Raw genomic sequence first — 23,899 nt, 5'->3', positions numbered from 1 at the left:
TATGTTGACGCATAAAAGTACACAGGGTACTTGTTGATATATTCAAAGTCTCTCCGTTGTAATTTGTTTTCCTAGAGAACCATTCGATGTTCTTGGCGTTTAGATCACCGGCAAGTATGACCTTGCCTGTTTAAATCAAGAACATTATTGAGCGTGCTTTCAGTTAACAGGCTGTGCGGCGGATTATAGAGGGCGGTGAAGTAAACACTTCCATAATAAGGTAAGAGTACCGAAACGGTGACATACTCCTGACCGTTGTTCCTGCTCTCACTTATCAGGCAGGATTGTAGCGAGTTTTTAACGTAAATGGCGACCCCCCTCCTCTGTGGCTCAACCTATCACAACGATAATATTTGAAGTTGCCCGTCAGCGACCGAGCGGTAAAAGCCGCTGAACACTGGTAGTTAGGTCCGGGGTTTGATTTCCGGCGAACGGGCTGGCTGTATTGGCGTTTTCGTGGTTTTCCCCGTGTGTAACGTGGATACGAGCCAGTTTCCCTTAAAACGACCTCCACGGGGCATCCCTCCCTTTCCGTGTAGTGCCCAAGGGCGAAGCACGCAATAAGAGGAAAGAAACATTTGAAGTTAGCAATGCTCATACGTGAACTGGGTGTTGCATGCGTCTCAGTCAGTATAGCAATATCAGTCTGATGCTTAATTAAAAAGTCAGCAAGTTTCTAAATTTTAGATTGAACGCTACAAGCGTTCCAGGTCATTAATTTGATAGGAGTTCTGATGAGTCTAGTTGGCGACGGTATTTTATGTTTATACCTAAAGCAAAGCTCGCGACGGTATTTTATGTTTATACCTAAAGCAAAGCTCGCGACGGTATTTTATGTTTATACCTAAAGCAAAGCTCGCGACGGTATTTTATGTTTATACCTAAAGCAAAGCTCCCAGACACATGAGTTTTGGCTGCAAAAGCTTCGAATAAAATCTTTTTCCCAAATATTGATGTGCTATTGCACATCATAGCTGCACTACCGATAACTCTTGCGAATGTGAACGTTCCGTAAGTGCTTTGAAAAGGTTAGAAAATAATAATAGAGCTACTATGACGGAAGAGCGCAGAAATTCTTTGGCATTAATGCACATTCATTATACCAAAGAAATATCAATTGACAAAGTTATTGATATATTTTCCAGTTTACAGGCACAGAAAATATATATGAAGCACATACATATGAAGCACTTTTTTTAAATACATAAAATTTTAATTAAACACACATGTTTTTGAGTAAGATGCGATATAAAACCATGAATTTAAGTGGGATTTTATAAAACGTTTCATTAATTTTTTAAATATAGGCAATATTTATTAAAATTTTAGTGAAATTTTTCATTTACGCCAGATTTCCTATAATAGATTTTAATGAATATACTTCAATAATCTTTACACAGTATATAAATAACATACTTACCTGTGTTCTGTAGCAAAAGATTTGCTGTACTTATAAAAGTTTTTGAAATATTCAAAACTTGGTACAAAAACTCAAAAATAAACAAAAAAGAAATCATATTTTCTTCAAAATACTGTCCACAAAATCAATAAATAAATACAAAGAGGTCAGATTTTTCTACAGAACACAGCTAAAGATGAATAAAACATTTTGACAAAATTTTATTATAAATACATTTTGAGAAATTAACGTAATCGCAATCAAAAGTAACGAAAAACAAAATTTCTCAGAAAATGCATTTAAATATTTTAATACAGCACAAAAAATTTTTGTAGCCACTTTAGACCTTTGAAACTCGCCGTATTTGTATGTTAGACCCTCTTTTCCTTCATTCTTAACTAATTTTGATCTTCTTTTAGCATTTTTCTGGATAACTTTGTTGCTTGTAGAGATTGGCGTTTCGATTTCTGAATTCACTGTTTGTCTATTCCCATGTAGCTTTCAAGCATAATGAGATTAATTTCTATTTCTATATACCTGAAAATAGGTAAAGGTCCTAAATATCTTGAATTAAATAATAATACAGCAATATATGCACCTAAAAGCAATATTTTCAGTTGGACAAAAGTTTCTTTAGGTAAAATAGTCCTCAAAAGGTTATTTAAACACTCTTTATTGTTTTGAGTCTTCCCATGTAGGCATCTTATCACCAAAGTGTCACACAGTGAAAAGATGTGTTGCTTTTACAGCTTTCATATTGTTTAATAATTAGAAAATAGTTGTTTAAACTTATTGTTTGCATTTTTACGATCATTTAAATACTAACTTCCGGCATCCAAAAATTCACTTCCGGTTCATTTTTTATACTATAACTTTCCTTTCCTCTTATACAAATCTATACTTCGACTAGCATTACTCTATGCTAGTCTGGCAAAACTCACCTTCAACACATCCAAGTTCTTCAAAACAAAGCACTCAGAGAGATCATGAACGCGCCATGGTTCATTTCAAATTCTTATATCCATCGTGACCTCAGAGTAGATACAATTCAAGATTATATTAAAGAAACTTGCCAGAAATGTCTTCTATTCAGTTCTCACTCATCCTAACAACTGCATGAACTCTCTTAGATGTTCTCCATTTCCCAGAGAAAAGCACAAATATCCATCTGACATTCTCCATCCTTAACATTTTTTACTTATACTGGATTCTTCAGTTCACTGATTTGGACCTTCAACCAGACACTCACCTTTTTCGTTGACTGATGACGGCCATCTTACATTTGCTTTCGTCTTTTGATTTTACTGATGCTCTTCACGTGATACAAAGTAAAAGGTGGCGCTGCTTTCTGAAACTCAAATTCACTATATGTTTGTTCTTAGTTAGTTAGTTATCGTAAAAACAAAAATTAAGCATTTTTGGAAACCTAAATGTATGGCCTATAAAATGAATAAATAAAACAATTTTCGAAAATTTTAACCAAAATGACGAATTTAGGGTTGGCACATACCTTAACTGTGATATAATAAAATGACTGAAACTGCTTGGTACTGTTGAAAATGTTTTAAAGTCTGGACTACATTCCATGCCAATACAAAGAAATCGCAGATTTATTCTACGAAAAATCAAACAGCGCTCTAAAATTAGTACCTTAGAGCAATTAGAAGATTTAGAAGGACAATTTGCATCACACATTAACCCTGAAGCTTAGAAAAGTCATTTGGGATATATGGATACAGTAAGCAATTAGCAAGAAGGAAATTCATCGTAAACAAGGAAACAAATGAAATACGCTTGGCGTATTTCACTACAGTAACACTTTGTTTACTATAGCAAGATCTATAGTAAACAAAGTTTTGTCATGTTAGAACAATATCACATTTGACGAAACCTCAAAATTTAATGTATTTTGGTACGGTAGATAAATTAATTTGTGGCAAAATCCGAATTAAGAGTTGAATTCGAAAATCCATTGCCTAATGTTAGGCACGGGGGAGAGTCATAATGATTTGGGAATATTTTTTTGTCTTTAGATTATGAAATTTAGTGTTTATTGAAAATAATATGGCTGAGTATAAATATAAAAATATTCTTGATGAAAACCAGAAAGCTTCTGTAAGAAAATTTGGAATTCAGAATGCATTCAAATTCTCTCAGTATAAGGATCTAAACCTGGAAACATTCTTTGAGAACTTCACTAAAAGCAATTCTTTCGAAGGAATGAAAAACCTGAACATTTTTACACAAAATATTTAATTGAATCCATGACAAAACGCATGGAAAGCTAAATAATATCCAACGAAATATTGAATGTCCAGTTATTTTCATGTTTTTATTAAATATAAATTGTGCATTCAAAGCTCCCGAATATTTATGAGAGTTTATTTTCAGAACATTTTGAATATTTTTTTAACTATAAACATTTTGAATAGTATATGTGAAAGAAGAAAAAAGTTATTTAAGTATGAAACTGAAAAACATAAGTGTCCGAAAACCACTGTACGTCTGCAAAACGTTTTAGTTATAATATTAAATGAGCTAGCTACTAAATTTCTTAATGTATCATCCACGAAGTTTTGCTGCTTTTGGACTTTTAAAAAGCGGATTGTACAGACGTTGACTTAAACTATCCTTGCACTTCGGAAAGCTGTTCAAGAGGAATGGGATAAAATATCTCTTCCGCGGCTAAAAAACGCTTTATTGTCTGGGAAGTAACGGTGTAGAAAGATAGTTAAAAATAAGGGTTATCAAAAGGAACATTTAAAATACAAAAATTGTAGGTTAATATTTCTGTAAAACAGTGAAAATCGTCTAAAAAATGTGCGAACAGCCCGTGTATAAGCAGAACTTTATATTAAAAACCTACTTCAAACAGAAAAGAAGGGGGGGGGGAATGAATTTATCTTGTTTTCTGTATATGAAATAAAAGTACGAATATTCTTGTAAAATTTCAGAACTTTTATTTAATTCTAAAGTGTAACGATTGCCTGCTTTTATGGACGAAATGCAAATTGTACATTAAATTCACATAAGTTAATGGGCGATATTTAGATGATATCCAATTTACTACTTTTCTATATGCATGCAGTAAATACCCTCGTATTTACTAAGAATCCAAACGTTCTGAAACGTTATATAAATTGTCTAACTGTGATCAGAAATGATATAAATGTTGCTCACGTTTGGAGCATAAATATACTTTGATTCTTTATTCCCAAGTTTTTATTTTTACAGTTCTATTGTCGCATTCCAGGGACGAAACAGGTTCCATTTTATCCCTTATTTATAATGAAAATTGATATTAAATCAATATTTCCGCTATCACCTCCTTCTTTATACTCCGTGGAAACCATGACCGATTCGAGTGTCGTGTCGGTGGGAGTAAGGCTCCTATATGGGAGTGGGAAGCAAAGTTAGCTAAAGCTAAGTTTATGCATGCGATCTGCCGCGCATTTTGATGTGTGCGCGAGATTATTAAAATTTGTTTGTCAATGGTAATATTGCAGCTAATTTTCCAATACGATTAAGCCAAAGACAATACATATACTTTGATTAAGCTACTCAAAGGCCGATTGAGCCGCATACGACTTGCGAGCCACAGGTTGCCGACCCCTTTTTTAGATAAATACATCTGGCAGCACCTCGTCATGTTATGCAATTCTTGGCCGGGAAATTTGATGGTTTCTCATTCCGTAGTATAATAAACGCTTTTACAGCCATTCTAATAAGATTTCCTTGATTAAAAATTCCTTATCATTTTCCGCTGATTAAAAAATTTTATTCTGTTATTCTTTAGAAATGCTCCGCTAAGACCGAAAATCGACCAGTGTTCGTCATTCATGCCGTATTTAGGTATACATTAATTAGATTTGAACCTGTTACATTTAAAGTGGATTTTAGACCTTTGTAATATAAAATATTATTAGTTAATATGTCAAGCATAACAAAAATTCAACTTGACGGTATTTATAAATCCACCACTTTATTGAACCCAAGGATACGCTGAAATTAGTACATCCTTTTGTAAAAAAATTAAAACTCGTGGTATAATTTATGACTGCAATATTTGTACATAATAGCCGAAATGAAAAGTAACTGAAATTTAAAGATATGGAAGAAAATAATCTCCTTTTTTAGAGATTTCAACAAAAGTAATGTGCTTTATATCGTTAGCTGGTAATCTGCAACAATGTTTTTAGTATAGGTTGACAGCTGTTGATTTCTTACGGAAAATAAGCATGTAATAATATACATAATATAACATTTTAAGTGAAATATTGAAAATACTATTCATTTCATGTTATTACTCTGTTTAAAAAAGGCAACAAAGCATATCTCTGAGATCTGGTATTTGATAAGGTATCTGATAGGTTAATTATGCAAAACAGTCAACAATTATCAAACTAAAAGAAATTATTTCATACTCTCAATCTCATGGTTGCTGTGGTAGCTTTTACTAAGATTATGTATGTTGCTTCATTTTTCCTAATATAGGAGGGACAAAAAGTTAGATTTTATAGTTTTGTTGAAGCTATATGAAAGTTATGAAAGAATTTTTCAATAATTGAAGATTTTATTCAATAATTGAAGGAGATTATTAATAAATTATGATTGATTAAGTAATTTGAACAATACTTAATAATTATAATGATTCAATGCCTTGTTAAAGCAAGGACTGCATTTAGCTGCAAAATTGGCAACTAATCAAGAGGTAAATTTTATTGTTATGAACATGTGATTTTAAAATCACATGATCAGTTTATTGTTATTTAACAAGGAAGTACTATTTAATTTGTAGATTTTATATCAGAAAATATGCATAAAAAGTCCCATGTTAAAAGAAGGCATTTTATTAATTTATGATTTAATTTATAACGCTGGAAGATGTTTGAAGATTATGGTCTGCGAAAGTATAAAAAGAAAATTTAATGTTTTGAAAAACAATATACACTAAACAGAGAACATACTCATAATAAAAAATTTTGGAAAGTCTAATAAGATCAAATAAATATTCGAGAGGTTTTTTAATACAATAGCTTGATCTATGTTTTTTTATTTACTCATTTTGGTAAAAGTATAGTTTAGGGTACCCCTGGGCGAAACTTGGCGCTCTTTGGCAGTACATGGATACCCATTTTGTGCAATTCTTTGACTTGTTATTTTGTCTTGCGAAGCGGCGATTTTTGCACCAAAAATTGCCACTACACAAAGCCAAAATAACAAGACAAACAATTGCACAAACTCGGTATCCATGCACACATTGACTTATTTTCACTTAAAAAAAAAAAACCCTTGAATTGCACAAAAGGGGCATTGCGCATTCCTTTGACTTTATCCATGTACATGTCGACCTATTTTCACTTTAAAAAAAATCCTCGAATTGCACAAAAATGGCATTGCGCATTCTTTTAACTTTATCCATGTACACGTTGACCTATTTTCACTTAAAAAAAAAATCCCAGAATTGCACAAACTTGCATTGCGCACTGCCTTTAGTTTGTCCATGTACACATCGATATATTTTCACTTAAAAAGTCAAAGGAGCACCAAAGTCTACAATATAGGCAAACAAAAAATACATAATCTCAATACAATACATTTTAAACCAAACAATAAAATAATATAAAAAAGGAAAAACATGTTATACATTTAAGCACTACCTAAAGCAAATAATCGCTTACCGTGATTTTCAAATTTGCTTCGTACACCCAGAGCCATGTAAAAATCAAAATATCAATCATACTCAAATGACTTTTTTTAAACCAGGTACTCTTTCTGATCGAATGCTTCACATAGCGACCATCTGAACCTTTCTTCCTACAAACCGATCTGAACGGTTTTTAACACACATCACAAAAATGCTTACAAAACATCCCATGATTCAAAATTTCCCAGAATCATGCACCCGATTATGTCACAATAGGGTTTCCATAACATTCAACAACTCAGGCTACCATAAATGAAACAACAACTTGGCGATAAATCAAACAACTTTGCCATAATACAAGGGGTACTTTAAAGTCTACTCTACCTCTCATTTTATTCATTATTTATCTGTTCCAAAGCATAGTTATTAGACAAAAGTTAATTAATATTGTATGCTTTTTTAATATATATATATATATTTTAAATTTCTAATGGCAGATTACAAAGACGACTGAAGACAGAACAGTTCAGTAGTAATCCTCGGATGCTGTTGTGTGCTGTCTGCTTCACACGACAATTAGTGAAATCAAATTGATGAAACTTGCTTTTAATGAAAATTGCCTTTGAAATTGTAATTTGAATTTGAATTCATAGATAAGAAATCTGAAGGAAAGATAGTCTATAAAGAATATGCTTACTTTGTCCTACAATAGAATATTTGTTTTATACTTTCCTTATTCTTTTATTGTCTGAAATAATTACTAATTTATATTTATAGAGAGCTTGTTGGGTATAAAACATTTCTCGAATTATGATATAGAATAACAAAATAAATGAGAAATATATTTTGCATTAGATCTTAAAGGTAATTTTATATATAGTATAAAGTCTTGTATTCTTAGGTAGCCTAAACTAACTAGACATTAACAAACTGCATAAGGAATTATCCTTAATTAAGTTCAGCTATAAAGGCATAAAGAACCCTTTATTAATTCAATTATGATTCACAGATGGCACCAACTCGTGCTTACCAAAGCCAACACTTTTGGCGTAACTTAAAAGATAACAACTTAAAATTAAATTGAATTAAGTTAATCTAATGGCTTCTCACAGGTTATTTAATGCTCTGGCAGGCTCTGATTTCTAAAAGTCAGCGTAAACAAGCCTAAATGATGGCAAGAAGCACTCAACACCAGATAAATCTAATCAGTAGCAAATCAAAGATCATTTGAATGCACACACACTAACTCATTTACATTCTGGCAAAAAAGTGTGGGTTGAATGCAAGAGCAATAGGAAAGGTTGCTTTAAAATAAAGTGTTAAGTAAATTACATAAATCCCTGCAATATGTTTGTGCTAATTCATTTCAAAAAGTCATTACAATTTTAAAAAAAGCAGTTTTTTCCTAATGTTGAAAATGCTAACCTGAGCCCTTTAGTATTATGAAAGTCGGCTTCCCTAACCACTATACCGTTTGGGCTATGTAAAGAAATTCTAACAGTGTAAGGGGGAAGGAAGAAAACTTTTACGGAAATTATTGCTATTAGTAACACTGAAATTGACAAGTTGCGAACAGTACTTCCACAACAAGCTATTTCATGATATAATTTGTTTCAGGTTTAATGGCAATTTTTTTTAAATGGAAAATTATTAAGAGATTTTAATCCTATGTAAAAAATTATATTAGAATTTGATGTTTTAATTTTGTGAAATGAAGTGTATGTTAAATTTCTAAATGTTTTTTTGAAGGTTCTCGAATGTTAATTCCTTATCAAACTTTAGCTCAAAACACCTTTGGAAACCATTTTTTGGTGACTTCAGTGTTTGTAATTTGAGACACTGTGTCTCATTCAAGAAATTTTTTGTTCAGATATTTTTTTTTGTGATTACAGGCATTCATGATCCAGGGTTTCACTGTACTGATAAGTATCATCACTTTATTAATTGCTGATTCTATATTGGAAGTGTAAGTTTTAGAACAGAGTACACAACTCAATTTCTGCATATCCATACCAGTTTCCCATATATGCATGGATAATAGAGAAATGTAGATAATCTGGAAATGGCCCAAAATTGTGTACAAATATAAAATTCATATATTCTAAATACTGCACATGTATTCACAGAAAATTGTAATAGCTTTCAGCATTATAAAACAGGAAAAAGTATATTTTAATTTCATTTAATCAAAATAAATATAAATAATTGTATAATTTAATTAAAAACCTTTTAATTATTAAAATTAAGATATTGAATATAAATTTTTAATAATTAATTTAAAATCTTGGTACTTTTCTGTTTTGCCAGAGCAACCAATAAAGTCGCCAATAATGGTACAACTGATGCCAAAGGGAATATCCTTGCTGGTAGCCTTTTACGCCTCATTTTCAAGACAAGTCACAGACATTTCTTATCAGATTGATTGTTTCTTTCAATACTGGCATACAATTACATAGAAGTTTTATCAGATAGTACAATTTTATGCCCTAAGGCCATTCGCGGTAATTAAGTCAATTAGAATGCAATCACACCCCTCACCTGAAGGCTAAAATATAGGAAAGGCAAAGTCAAGGGTTAAATTCATCAATTCTAATGAGAATACACTAGCAAAGTAAAGCACTGTGGTTTTACATAATTTCTGAATAAGCTATTCGTATGAATTGAAATAATTCTTGTCTTTAAACTTGCATTCCGAATTAAGATTTAATTTGAAATTAATGTAGATAATTACTGAGATAATTAGATTTTTGTAGCATACTTTAGTTTATGTGAGATGAGATCACTTGGGGTCACATAATATGAACCAGAAAATCAGCTTGTTTAACCATGAATTCTTAAATTAATGTCTTTTTACAAATTTATTGTCTTTATTTATTGGCTTTTTACAAAATTTTAAACGATATTAAAATGTTTATGCCTTTAAAATAAAAAGTTCTTAGAACTAACATTTGTTAACATTTTTTTATGTGTATACTGTATGTTGTCGTAATAAAGTTTGCTTGGCGAGATTTGTGCCGGTGAAACGGAAAAGTACCAAAATCTTTTTCTTTAAGAACAGATCTGTTGTATTTTTTGTGTAATAATCTGTTGAGATTTGTTTGAAATATTATAAAGCTATTATATTATTGAATTCAAATTTACTTTGCTGATCCATGTAGTCTCAAAACTTGTCTATACATTCCAATGCCTTGTTATGGCTTATTCTTGTTGTTTTAGCTTCTTCTTGCTTATTTACTGCATTTCTTCGAGTCAATAATATCTTAATGAGAGTAGATTTAGTCATCACTATTCTTTTTGTCTTCCAGCCATTTTTTCAGGTTTTCTTCATTTACATTTTTTAAATCAGAAGCAATATAAACTCTTCTTGTCCAACAATTTAGTCATCTGTGGAACAAATTTTTTATGAAACCATTTTATAAATATTCTGGATGACTTATACAGATGACTGAGGTTCATAACAAAAAGAAATTTTATTTCAAAATTCTTTGTAGAATCATTAGGTTATTTTGATGCTGGAGACGTGAACAATGAGCAATGCCCTCTCCAGGATTTAAACCTGAACCTCTTGAATATGTAGTTATGTGCTACTGTTACTCCACGAAGGCATGCAGAAAGAGGGGAGAAAATGCCTTATGTACTCCCCTTTTTAAATGCCAACTGGGGATTAGGGGACCCGCTTTCCAAATCCTGGTGGTGAAAAATTATCATCCACCACTTTTTTTTGCTTGGGTGCCAATGTAGAGTCATGAGGATTTTTGAACCAGGAGACATGAAAAATAAGCAATGCCCTCACCGGGACTCGAACCTGTACCTTTCGAATATGTACCGAGTGTGCTACTGTTACACCATGAAAGCATGCAGAAAGGAGGGAGAAAATACCTTATATCTTGCCAAAGTTTTTAGAGGTTTGAGACTTGCCTCTAATGAAAGGTTTCAGTAAGAGATGATTTTATAATCTGATGTTGCTTTAACTCATTGCAATGCTAATCTTTTAGTTGGGAGGCCTTTTCAAATGATACTTGTCTCATTTGCACTAAAAATTTCATCGAAGAATAATTGCTTTCTCCATATAATTGCCTTTGTTATTAAAGATTCTTGCAGTTGAATAATAATTCACGTGTAATATTTCACTTTTCAGATGTATTTTTTCAATATCATGTCATTTCTTAAAGTACCTGAAACAACCCATAGATGCATGAGTTCAGCCACCAGTATCTGAAGAACTGAGGAATGACAATGCTTTTTCCATGCATTTTGAGCCTCAGATAGGAATGCCTACTGCTAATTTCTATTTCATTTGTTAGATTAGGCAAGCATAACGTTTTTCAAATGAACTTTCAACTAACTTCCTTATTTTGTTACTGCTCTAGTGTTAAAGTTACACGTCATATTTCAATAACTTGACAGTTGTATCAAGTTTTTCTTTAATTGCTAAAATTATCTTTCTTTGTTTAGTCTGTTGCTTAAGCTTGCTCATTCTTGCCTAAAATTAAAATATTTAAATAAAAGACTTCAAACTGAAAGAAGTCATTCTCAAGTGATAAACATTCTACTTCTGTCGACTGCTTTTGTGATTTTCAAAATTGTAAAAAGACTTGGTACTTACGTATTAACGCAACCAGGCTAAAATTCACATAAATCGCCAAATTTGGCGACCCTACTTACGGCAACCCTACGTGTTATACGTAGTTTTGTAAAAAGAATTTATTTGTAAAAAGAAAAAATAACATTGGGCGTGTACTACCACAGCAATAGGATTTCGGCGGAATTTGCCGAGAAAAGAAAGAGACTTTTTTGGTTACTGTACCTAACAGAAGCGCCGTTACCCTCACGGAAAAAATTTGCGAAAATATCAAGGAAGGAAGTATCATTTACTCGGATTGCTGGAAAGGATACAATACAAGTGAGTTCGAAAATGCTGGATTTCTGCATGGAACTGTTAATCACAAATATAACTTTGTGGATCCTAACACAGGCGTTCACACACAACATGTAGAGCGCATGTGGGGCTCAGCCAAATGGCGCAACAAAAAACAGAGAGGAACAGCCCGTCATCATCTTCACTCATACCTTATCGAATTTATATGGCGCCAAGCTCAAGCTGTTAATGGCGAAGACGGTTTTCAATCAGTGCTAAAAGCAATAGCCGAAAGATTTCCGCTGAAAAAATAATTCTGCAACTTATTCAAATTCGAAACCGGAAGGGTTTAATTGCTATTTTATATTTTAAAACAAAATAATATAAAAAACTGTATTAAAAATTATCTGTAATTAATAAATGTACATTTTCTTTCTATTCATACTTTTTTACTCACACTTACAAATCGCACCAACCTGGTTGCGATAATACGTAAGTACCAAAGACTTTTATGATTATGGAAACTGTGAAATTGGTTTTGTCTGTAAAAGATTAATAAAAATGCAGGCAACAGTATCTCTCATATATGTTAAAGCATTTAACAGAGGGTGAATATTACTTATATTTTTTCATTCTTTCATTTCTTCTTTTCATTTATTAGTTTTCTTGTAATGCTTTTGGAAGGATGACAGGCAGTGCATGAATAATTTGTACCTGGATGGCTAAGAATTTAGTAAAGTTAGTTTTAAACATTTTTGAGAATTCAGTGATATATTTATAACATTTCTACTTCCAAACATTTAACAAGGAAAGAACTGAAATATAATTAGCCTAAATTTGTTACCAAATGCAATTCAAATTAATTTCTATAAATGGGAAGTGGTTAATGTATTTTTCTATTCTTAAAATGTTTTGAAAAATTAAATGCATGCACAGAATTTAGTGTATTACATTGTACTTCTATGATTTATGTTATATTTACTATTTTATCCTATCAGATATTGAATGAGTTTATTTCTATTATAATTAATATGTGTAGTAATAAATATGCAATGTTGTTCATCCTTTCTGATAATGATACAAGAATATTCGTTTTTGCTTTTTGTAGATATTGGACCAGTTACAGTAACAACAGATCCAGATCTGTTTCAGCGGCAACTGAAAGAGCTTTATGTTCAAGGTGGTGGAGATTGCCCTGAAATGAGTGTTGGAGCCATAAAACTAGCTTTAGAAGTTTGTCTTCCAAATTCTCACATATATGTCTTTACAGATGCTCGAGCAAAAGATTATTATTTATTAAATGATGTTTTGAAGCTTATACAAAGAAAACAAAGTCAGGTATTATATATACATATATTTTTTCTAATGTAAAATATTATTCATAACCCATATTGCTTTACGAATTAAGAAGATATATATGCTAAGAAAGTCATTGTTCACAAAAATATATTTGTGTGACAAAATGAAAATATATGTAATAATTTGTAGAGGGCAAGTTTCAGCATTTAATTTATAATGACATTTTCATTAAATTTCTTTTACTTATAGGTACAAAGCTGACATCATTTCAGTCAACAATTTTAATTTAATCAAAAAACTGCAGCATTTACCATTTGAATTAAAAACAACAAAACTAATTAACTGGACCATTATTAATTATCATAAAGTTAGACCTTTCTGGCAAAAGAAGATAGTTTAATTTTAACACCAATAAGTTAATAGTTAATTGCATTTAAACATTTCTAAGAAAGTTATTGGTAATAACTATATTTAATCAATTAATTTGAATAAAAAAATACTTGCACTCATCAACTAAAAAAAATTCCTAATAGAAATTGAATAAGTTTCATTTCAAAGTATTTCATAAAATATCAACTTAAAAAGGCTGGCATCATCTATGAACTATAAATATAAATGCATAGTGAATCAAGCTAAATACATGCATGATAAATTTGAGAAGAGAGTTAAAGGTACTTGTTCCATAAGCACTACCCATTTTTGCTATGTGACAAAAAGCATAATTTTTTTTACTTAATATTTTTTTTGCTGTTAATGAATTCACACTTGATTTTCAATTAATAATATAATTTTCATGCTTATAGTATGTAAGTCTTCCTCTGATGCTTTTACTTATTCATGCTCGACCATTATTAATCCCTCTGGTTTGGGTACGAAACTACATGATTTCTGTTTAAAATGCATAAAATTCTTCGGAATATATGCTGTATGAACCACTGTCTCCCCTACTGTGGATCATCATATTGCATTGAGCCAAAAGACAAATTTTGGCAGACTGTGAAAAGTTCGGAGGTTTTTTTTTTTTTCTTTTTCTTTGTAGTATTATAATTATATGTATTTATTTTTAATTATTAATTAAATTAATATTTATACATATATATTGATTATTTCAGTATATTTCTCTTGGAATTTCTTTCTGTGTCTCCTTATTATTTTCAGAGCTGCTATATGCTATGATATCATAATATTAAAGTTTTAGAAGCACTGAGTTTAAACATTTTAAAATTTCTCTGTTTTATAGTCTTTCTTTATTATTGCTAATTTATTAGCATTGTTTCACTTTTAATTTAAGTCTTCTGCCATTCGGAAAAACTTAAGGTTATTCTTTCAAACTTAATCTGTTATTAATTAACAAACTTTTTTACTTCTTAATCTGATTGATTTAAATTAAAATGCATTTAACTCATGATTGGTCTAATTAAAGATTGAATATTTTTATAGAATTACATTCTATAGTTTTTCTGTTTTAAATATGCAGAAAATATATAATATTCTTACGTTAGTCTAAATCAATATTTATCTAATATTCTATAACATGTTTCACTGTTCCACACGGACCATGTCTATTGATAATCACTACTGATAAACCATATTAAACTTTAAAAAGATCCTTCGGAGCAATTGTTAAAATCTGAACCCTTTCAATTCTCTCTCTCTCTCTTTTTTTTTTTTTTTATGTGTACATTTCTTTATATTTCTGTTAGTTGATTTTAATGAAATGTTGTAATTGTAATTTAACCATGTAATGCAGTTTGTGTCATGTCTTTTTATTTTTCTTGCACTTGCCTTTTTTTAATATTCATCAGATAAAAAGAAATATGTATCATGATTCATTTATTATTTTTAGCTTTAATTATTTTTCTTTTAAAGGTTGTTTTCGTCATGACTGGCGATTGTGGGAACCATTCTCATCCTGGTTATAGAGCCTATGAACGAATAGCATCAACTAGCTCCGGTCAAGTTTTTCATCTACTGAAATCAGATGTGGATGAGGTAATTCTGTGTTAAGTATCAAAATAACTTTGGTAATAAATTGTTATTAAAAAACATTGCATAATGAAAAATGCTATTGAAATGTTATTTAATTTCAAAACATGCCTATTTTTATTAAGCTAGTTTTACTAGTTTGCTGTCTTGCAGTTATGGATTTTATTCTGATTTATAAGATAAATATTTTCAGAAACTTAAGCATTTCAAGAGCAAGAACATGAGTTATAGTGCTAGGATAAAGTGAGCAGGTGTTTTTCATTAGTGGAAGATCTTCAGTATTTGAACTCCCTGTTTCCCATTTACAGTGTCACCTAAAAGTACTTTACTGGAAATTTTAATCGAGTGCTTTACTTCATAAATCAATTGGGAGGAGTATTAATTTATTATTTGTTTTATCATGCCTGTTTAGGGAGTATAAGTACATGTGCATTGTGAAAATATTAGAGGAATAACCATTATAACTGTAAGCCCATAATTCTCAAAATATTGTTTTCTGTCTTATGTAATTTGTAATAGATGTAAGGTAACAGGTGATGTGATATGTATTTTCAGTTCCTATGAAAGTTAAATATTGTTAAGAATACATTTCATGATATTTTATTATTTAAATTTTGATAGGTTATCATTTTTAAAAATACCCAAGAAATCGAATTGTAAATTATCTGAGAACTTGCAGTCCCTCATTTGAACATTATTAATGCCCTTTATTTGAAACAAAAGTATCTTTCCATTTTGCATTAGAGGTAAAAACTGGGATTGGTGTTTGTCTCAGTGTTTGGAATATAGGATGTGTGCTTTTAGAATTGTCTAATTTCAGCATTTTAAATTTCTAGTAATATAACATATAATGAATTTTACTGGGGATTTTTGCTTAAGGCAGCAACTACCCACATACCGCTCTTCTCTTTTGAAAGATTCTAAGAAAAATTATAAATGTCCTATTCTTTGGACAGTGGAAACAACTACAGCCATTGAAAAATATAAAACTGATCTAGTAAATGCAGTGACACTTCGTTACCGTGCTCCTGGTCAGCAGTTGTCATAAATGGTTGATGCCTCAGTTGTGGCTGTTGGAGCTGTTATGCATTCGCTACACGATAAACATCTTCAACCACAAGCCTATTTTCCCCAAAAACTAACTCCAGCTGAAACTATGTACAACACATATGATAGAGAATTACTTGCTATCTGTTGCACTATAAAGCATTTTCAACATAATCTCGAGGGACAAAATTTTTTAGTATACACAGATCATTGCACTCTACTATTTTTACTCAGAAAAAATTAAAATTCTTCATCCCCCAGGCAGATAAGACATATTTATTATATCGCCGAATTCAGTACTGATATATAACACATTTCTTGACCAGAAAATATCATGGCAGGTTCATTGCTACAAATTGCTTTTATCAATAAACTGGATATGACAAGCTTTGCATAGATTGCCGAGTCTCAACAGAATGATTCCAAAGTCTGTTACTGTCTACAGAAAGTAGGTCATTAAAACTACAAAAGATGGAGCTTTCCGTTGGTTTAAATATATTATGTGACATAAATGGTGACAAGATCTGTCCTTTTGTTTATAACCTATTGTGAAAGACAGTGTTTAATTTTCTCCATGGACTTTCTTATCCATGTGTATGATTGGCAAAGATACTCATTCTCTCTTGTTTTATGTGGCCTTCTGTGTCGAAAGACTGTGTTGCTTGGATTCGTGCTTGCATCGACTGCCAGAGAGACAGCATGCTCGCAGTTCTTTGCTGTACCCAATCAACATTTTAAACATGTGCATTTGGATATAGTGCCTTACCACGTTCAGAAGGATACTCCTACGTATTAACCCTCGCTGTCTGATTCTCCTGATGGCTGGAAGCAGTACCATGAAGGATGTTTATGCGTAAACTGTCACTCAAGCACTTTTTATTCATTGGATTGCTAGTTTTGGAGTTCCCACTACCATAAGTACCGATCAAAGCTGACAGTTTGAGTCACGCATGTTCACTACTCTTAATAAAATTCTGGGTGTTTACCTAATTTGGACTTCTCCGTACCACCCTGCACCTAATGGATTACTTGAGAGATTCCATTGTTCACTAAAACAAGTGTTAATGTGCCATAGTAATTCCAACTGTACTCAAACTTGCTCAATCTACTCAAACAAAATTCAAACCTGGGCCCAACAATATGACAGACAGCATTGCTAGATTGCCATTAACAGTCAGGATGGCTGTACAATCATGACATCAGAATAAACATTGCTGTTGATGTCTGGGAGTTAATGGTTGAGCACTGGCAGATGTCACAATGAGCATTTATAAGGGTGTCTAGCCTCTGTTAGAACATTTGTGAATGAGTTAAATCCAGTACGAGTTGTAGCTTGTCCTACATTTAGAATTTGTTACTAAATGTATGCTGCTACTATTCAAATCTTTTTATGCTTTATACACTGGTTATCATAAACTAAGGAAAAATCACAAAAATAGTGATAACTCCCTCAAAAATAAGCCAAACCGTGTAAAATTTGAATATGTTGACAAGTAAGAGTAGCTGAGTAAAACTGCGATATGAAAATTAGTGGTGCTGCTTTCGGAATACATCATCTGCGAGAAGCATAAAAGTCTATGTTTGAGAGCAAGCCCACATATTTCACTGTGACAGTGACATCAGAAATCTGAGATAGCCAATTCGTAACAATGACCTCTAGGCATCATTTGCCTGCAGAGCTGCGATGGAGAGCCATTAGGAGACTAGAGGCAGGACAAAGTCAAACTGAAGTGGCCAGATGGCTAAATGCAAGTCCTTCTGTGGTTACAGACTTGTAAGGAGGCAATTTCAAACCACAGATTCGGCATCTAGGAGGTTCAGCCAAGGACGGCCAACTGCTGCGAGCGCCGATGACCGATATTTGACATTATGTGCACGCAGGAATAGAACCACTACTCTGACTCTTCTTAGATCCTCCCTTGCTGCAGCCACCGGAAGGTTCGTGTCAACGTCAACTGTGCGTAGAAGGCTTCACGAAGGTGGTCTGTATGCGAGGCGACCAGCCATTTGTGTGCCGCTCACGTCACGCCATAGGAGAGACCGTTTTCAGTGGGCACGACAACATGCCCACTGGACGTCTGATCAATGGAGGGCGATTCTCTTTATGGATGAGTCCAGGTTTAGTCTACAAAGCGATAGTACGCGTTATTTGATATGGAGAGAACCTAGAACCCATTATCATCTGTTAAACATCCGTGAAAGAGATGCATACGGAAGAGGCAGTGTCTGTGTTTGGAGTGGCATCTCTTTGGGTAAACACGCAGACTTTCATGTCTTTCCAAGGGGAACCATGAATGCTCAGATTTATAGAGATGACATCCTTGATGTTTATGTGCGCCCATTTGCCGGGGCAATAGGTGATGCTTTCCTGTTACAGGACGACAATGCAAGACCACACAGGACTCGCATCGAAGATGATTATCTTCAACAGGAAACAATTATGCACATGGAGTGGCCAGCTCGATCCCCAGACTTGAATCCTATCAAGCACATTTGGGTGCTTTAGGGAGATGTTTAGCTGCTCTCAATCTGCCCCCTCAGACCCTTGTCGCGCTTGCAACTGCTTTGCAAAAGCAATGGCTCTCGCTTCCTATGGAACTGATAGACCTCATAATTGAAAGCATCACACATCGCTGTATGTGCTGTATTGTTTCTAGAGGCGATCATATTCCATATTGAAGGTACTTTTCCTATAGCAAACTGACACCTTCGATTTGTTCATTTTACAGATGTGCTAATTTCTATACTACCATATTTGTCTGATAATTTCTTTTTATGTTATTTGATACCTTACTGTGTGTTGTATATCGTGAGTAAGTTTCATTAAATTCTACATGTAACTTTTTTAGTAATCGTGATTTTTTCTGATTTTTCCTTTATTTATGATAACCAGTGTATTTTCTGTCCTTTTCTGTGAATAAATAAAAGAAAGAAGTAAAGCATAAATTTGTTTATTGATGTTGACACTTGTTAAAAAATTTTTGTACAATATCTTTGAGTTTCTGCTTTAATTCTTTATTTTAAATCAGATTTATTGTTTTACACTTTTTTAAATTTATAAACCAAGAAAGTCTCTCACCAGTGGTTAAGACTGCTGAATACTGGTGGTTTAATCCTGGACGGTTATTCTATGCTACGAGAGTCGACAGCAAGTTGTGGGCCGCCAGATGTCGCTGCTAGTGAAAAACAGGTCTGCCCGACATCCTATATTCTCTGAGTACGGAAGTTATTGAAAGCGTGCGAAAAAGTGTTGCCGCGTCGTCAGTCAGGGTTGTGCAGTTGACAGACTAAGTAGACAGTGGCTTTGTATGTGTTTTCGCCGCTGATTTTTTCATAGTTAAACGAAGAATACGGTCGTAGATCTCTGAATCGGTGGCGAATTTATAGAAAATATTTTGATGCTTTTGCTCTGCCAGAAGATGTTTTCATTTTGTATTTCAGATTGCCAAAATTTACAGTTATTTTAATTTGTGATGAACTGAGAGAGTATTTGGAGACACATTCATAAACAAGCTGGTGGGCTGTTTATGGCTGGTGGGCTTATTAGCAGAATTATACTACATTATTATTGTATTATGCTATAAAGTAACAATGTTATAAGACTGAAGTTTGTTCATGGAGAAGTACTTTTGTAATCTATTAGTATTAAAAAAATCATTGTTTCTTTGCAAACTTAAAAAAAAAAAAAAAAATACTTTTCATAGCAGAGTTCTCATTTTTATATTGTAAAAGAGATATTGATTATTATTAGTTTTCTATTTTATTTGTCAAAATGCTGGTTTAACAAGAACTTCAACTGCAGGAGACCAACATTGATTATTTTTACTTTAGTACTTGCATTGTGAAAATAATATTACTATCTTTTAATTATTTTCACAGAATAAAAGGAAGAGTATTTAAAATAAGCAATTCTTATATATATAAGAAATTAAAATAACAGCAATGTAATATTAATAAAAAGTATTAGTATTTGTGTGACAAAAATTGCAATACGAATTAATCACACATACAGGATAGATTAGTATAATTTTGGTTATATATTTTATATTGAAAAAATAGTTTCTTTCATGTTAATTATAGAATAAATTATTTAAAAGAAAACATTTTGATGCTTATGTGATAGCTGAATGCAGCAACAATTGGCCATACTGTAATAGTGAAATAATTTTATTTCTTTTCCTGAAAGAAATAATTTTCATAGAAAAGAAAATTAAAAAAAAGAAGAAATATTTCCTTTCTAATTTCTAATATCTTAAAGAAATATTTTTCTAATATTAACTGTAAAATAAATAACATGAAAATAGTTTTAATGTAAGCATAAAATAAATAAATAAATAAATAAATAAATAAAAAATAAAAAAAAAAAGTACTTTGCTATTATATTGTAATGCAAATTAATCATATTATAAATTTAAATGATTAAAGTTGTTTATTTCTAAAAAGATATGAAGTAAGCTTAATTCATTTACTCTTATCTATTTACCATTGCTTTCATGGTATCCCAGATCACTCTTTATTTTTTAGCCCTAAATTCCTGCATTAACTTTCCCCTTAAAAAACGGGATTTTCCTTCACGTAACACAGCAGCATATTCTGCTGCATATTGGTCATAATACTGTTTTGTGCCATTTTTTTCAAACTGCGAATGCAGCGTGTGAGTTAGTGAAATAATGGGAGAATATTCCTAGAACTTCAGCCAGTGCGTGCTATAAATTTCATCACTTGTCTGTACTGCAGTTGGTCTAAAGTTCCTTGAAGCCTTGTCCCCTTTCAGTAAAGTCAAATGGACCCACTCACCCACCAACTGAGGACCACAGAATGGCTTTCCCCGATAAGTTGTGTTGGCTGTCCATGCCATTTTTTTTTTAGTCAGTATTGTTTGCTGAAGTTGTAGACGGATCCAGTGATCATAGAATAGGCGTCTTGGTTTGAGCTCAAGTGAACGGACTAATTACTTTGTTGGTTTCACCTCCCATGTAATATGAATGTTAGCCACTTTCTTTTAGAAAGTCCTTTTCAAAGGCTTCCTTCCCCTTAAACAGATACCTTTTATGACCTCCGTGGGCTTTGCCAATTTGAATAACTAAACCTAACCAAAAGTAGGAGAGTACTCATCTTCTTGAAATGTAATAATTGCAGCTCTGAATGTACTTAGTTGATAAGCAAATTTTAAAAACAAGTTTCAAAAACAGTTTTTTATATTTTTAAATTTGTCTTATAACAGAGAAAAAATATTAAAATGCAAACTTTAGCATTAAATTATAGAAATTCCGCCTGAAATAAACTGAATTAGGATATAACTGTTTAAATTGTATGTATAATATCCACGTTATAGATTACATTTTTGGAGCATGCTCTGCAGAGAACTTATTATTGTAGTGTTTATAATATATTTTATTATTAAATTGATTTTTCCTGTTTAATAAATTTTTTCGACTGTTAAATATTAATTTTTTAATGTAAATAATAAATAGTTTAATCATATTTTCTGTAATATAAATTATTTAAAATTAACTTTTCATTTTGTATATATTCAGGTGCTCAATTTTGTCCGTGTGTCCTTACAAGCTAGAAAGGTCAATTTGTTTGCTATTGACAGACATGCTGGTGATATGAGAGAATTTGAATTTGATGTTGATGGCAGTCTTAGGGAATTTACTATTTCTGTTGCTGGAGAAAATCCTGTCGTAACTATTATCAATTCAAAAGGTAATTAAAATATTAATGGGATGCCAATTGTCAAATGTGTGCCAAAGCACTAGTAGCCCATTTATGCCATGTTTAATGTGTGCAATGCCAAGGTTGTGTGTGATGCTGAATATGCACAGTTCTCTGATACTTTGCGAAGTCAAAACATCATATGTTAGGATTGCTGCTATCTAGTTAGATTTCATGCCAATGTTTATGTTTGACACTAATGGCACATCTACATGAGAAGACATATTTCTGAACAAGTCTCTCTCACACACATGTCCCCTGATAGCATATTTTGTACACTAGGAGATTTGTGTACCTTAAGTTGCTGTGAGCTTCTTAGCCAATCAGAGCATTCAAGACGGATGACAGGATATGTATCTAATAGGAGACTTCCATCAAACTTGCAAAAACATAACAGTTTGTGAAAGTTTCCAGTGCTGAATTTTTTAAATAAGGTGTAATGATAATAATGGTAATAATAGCAGACAGAAAGTAACAGTGATCAAAATTGGCAACAAAAATACAAAATGTGAAAAATAAATTAAAATTGTAAATTAAAAGAAACTGTGAAATATAATAATGTAATCTACATATGCAGGCACACAAACAAATATCCCAAATATAAATATATAAGAATGTAACAGGTATATATGTATATATATATATATGTAAAGGCACACATACACAGACAAATATCACAAATATATATGTGTATATATATATACATTACATTTCACAATTAATTGCTTTAATAAATATAATGCTGATAAAATATTCAGTAGAAAATAACTCAGCTAAATTCTAACTCCCTTAGCCCATAAGTTGAAAAATCATTAACAACCAAAAAATCAAATTCAATCAGATGATAAATTGAGCTTTTTTGTTTGTCAGACTAATAATATAGTAATCCCTTTAAACAGGAAAAAATATTCCAATGGATTCAAATAATGCTAACAAGTGAGGTTAAAAAAACCTTTTGCTTTATAGCTTATAATAGCAAATTACTTGTATCAAGGTGAAAACATATTCTGTACATAAGAAATCAGTTGAAAATTATGATCCGAAAGAAATATTGCATGATAAATCTAGTTAAAGTAATAATAGAAACTCCAAATGATTCACGCCATATGTTAATTCAGTCTAAATGGTAGAAGTAACCTTCATTTCTTTTCGGGAATGATTTCCATATACAGTTTCATTAGCAATCGCCAAACATGTCTCCGGTGACAAACATGTGCATTGATTGTGACTCCCAGTTCAGCACTGTAGACATGTATCTAATATGCACTGGAGGTATGTTTCCCTGTGTTCACAGATTGTCATCTGCATTGCAGACATCCAGAGGTGCTTGTTCGGAGTTAGGTCTCTTCGTGTAGACCGGTCTTAAGTAGTGCCCTGTTAATAGAAAAATACCGCTGTTTATTTAAAAATAAAAACTATTGCTGTCATTGAATTCGTGGAAAAATGTTATTTTTTTTTAATATATGCAATTATTAATTTAAGATAAATTAAATGGTTGAAGTTTGCTGAATAAAACTTTTTTTGCTTTCATGACTGCTAAGGTTTTAAAATTAAATAAATTATGCTTTACAGTGTGTGTTAACACACAGTGCTAAAGTACTAGGGCATTCAAATATAAATTATCCAGGCTGTTGAATTTTTGGTGCAGTCATACCTGGACATAATAAGTGATTTTTATTCCACTAGTCCCATGTTATCTACAATGCAGTCATGTGCAAAATGGACAAGTAAATATGGAATGTTACGATCATATTTACTTGTTCCTTGTTAAAACAAAAGATTATCCTTAAGTTTCTGCTAATAACTCGGGGGTTCACAGACAACATGAAGAATAATATAAATAATATATTATAGTATTCCTAAATCTTCCTATCAAAATCTATAATACCTGTTATACAGGGTGATTATAATTAAAGTTTAAGTTTCAAAACGCTATAAAAAAAGA

The 23,899-nt window shown here is 31.8% G+C and overlaps 1 protein-coding gene across 5 annotated transcripts in view; it reads left to right on the top strand.

Moving 5' to 3' along the window:
* Window positions 1-23,899, top strand: part of LOC118195450 (hemicentin-1-like) — a 331,768-nt gene that overhangs the window by 23,919 nt on the left and 283,950 nt on the right. For 4 of the 5 annotated variants that reach the window (XM_085827451.1, XM_085827448.1, XM_085827449.1 and 1 more), the window contains exons 2-4: window positions 13,013-13,242; window positions 15,073-15,195; window positions 21,774-21,945. In XM_085827451.1, the coding sequence (XP_085683577.1) occupies window positions 13,013-13,242; window positions 15,073-15,195; window positions 21,774-21,945 (525 nt within the window). Of the gene's footprint in view, window positions 1-5,099; window positions 5,252-13,012; window positions 13,243-15,072; window positions 15,196-21,773; window positions 21,946-23,899 lie in introns of those variants that run through there. The other variant, XM_085827450.1, reaches the window with a different exon arrangement.

Source organism: Stegodyphus dumicola, chromosome 12 (genome assembly GCF_044657685.1).
Source record: "Stegodyphus dumicola isolate Sdum_Otavi_A_Nest chromosome 12, ASM4465768v1".
NCBI lineage: Eukaryota > Metazoa > Arthropoda > Arachnida > Araneae > Eresidae > Stegodyphus > Stegodyphus dumicola.
This window is presented reverse-complemented; position numbering and strand designations above follow the sequence as displayed.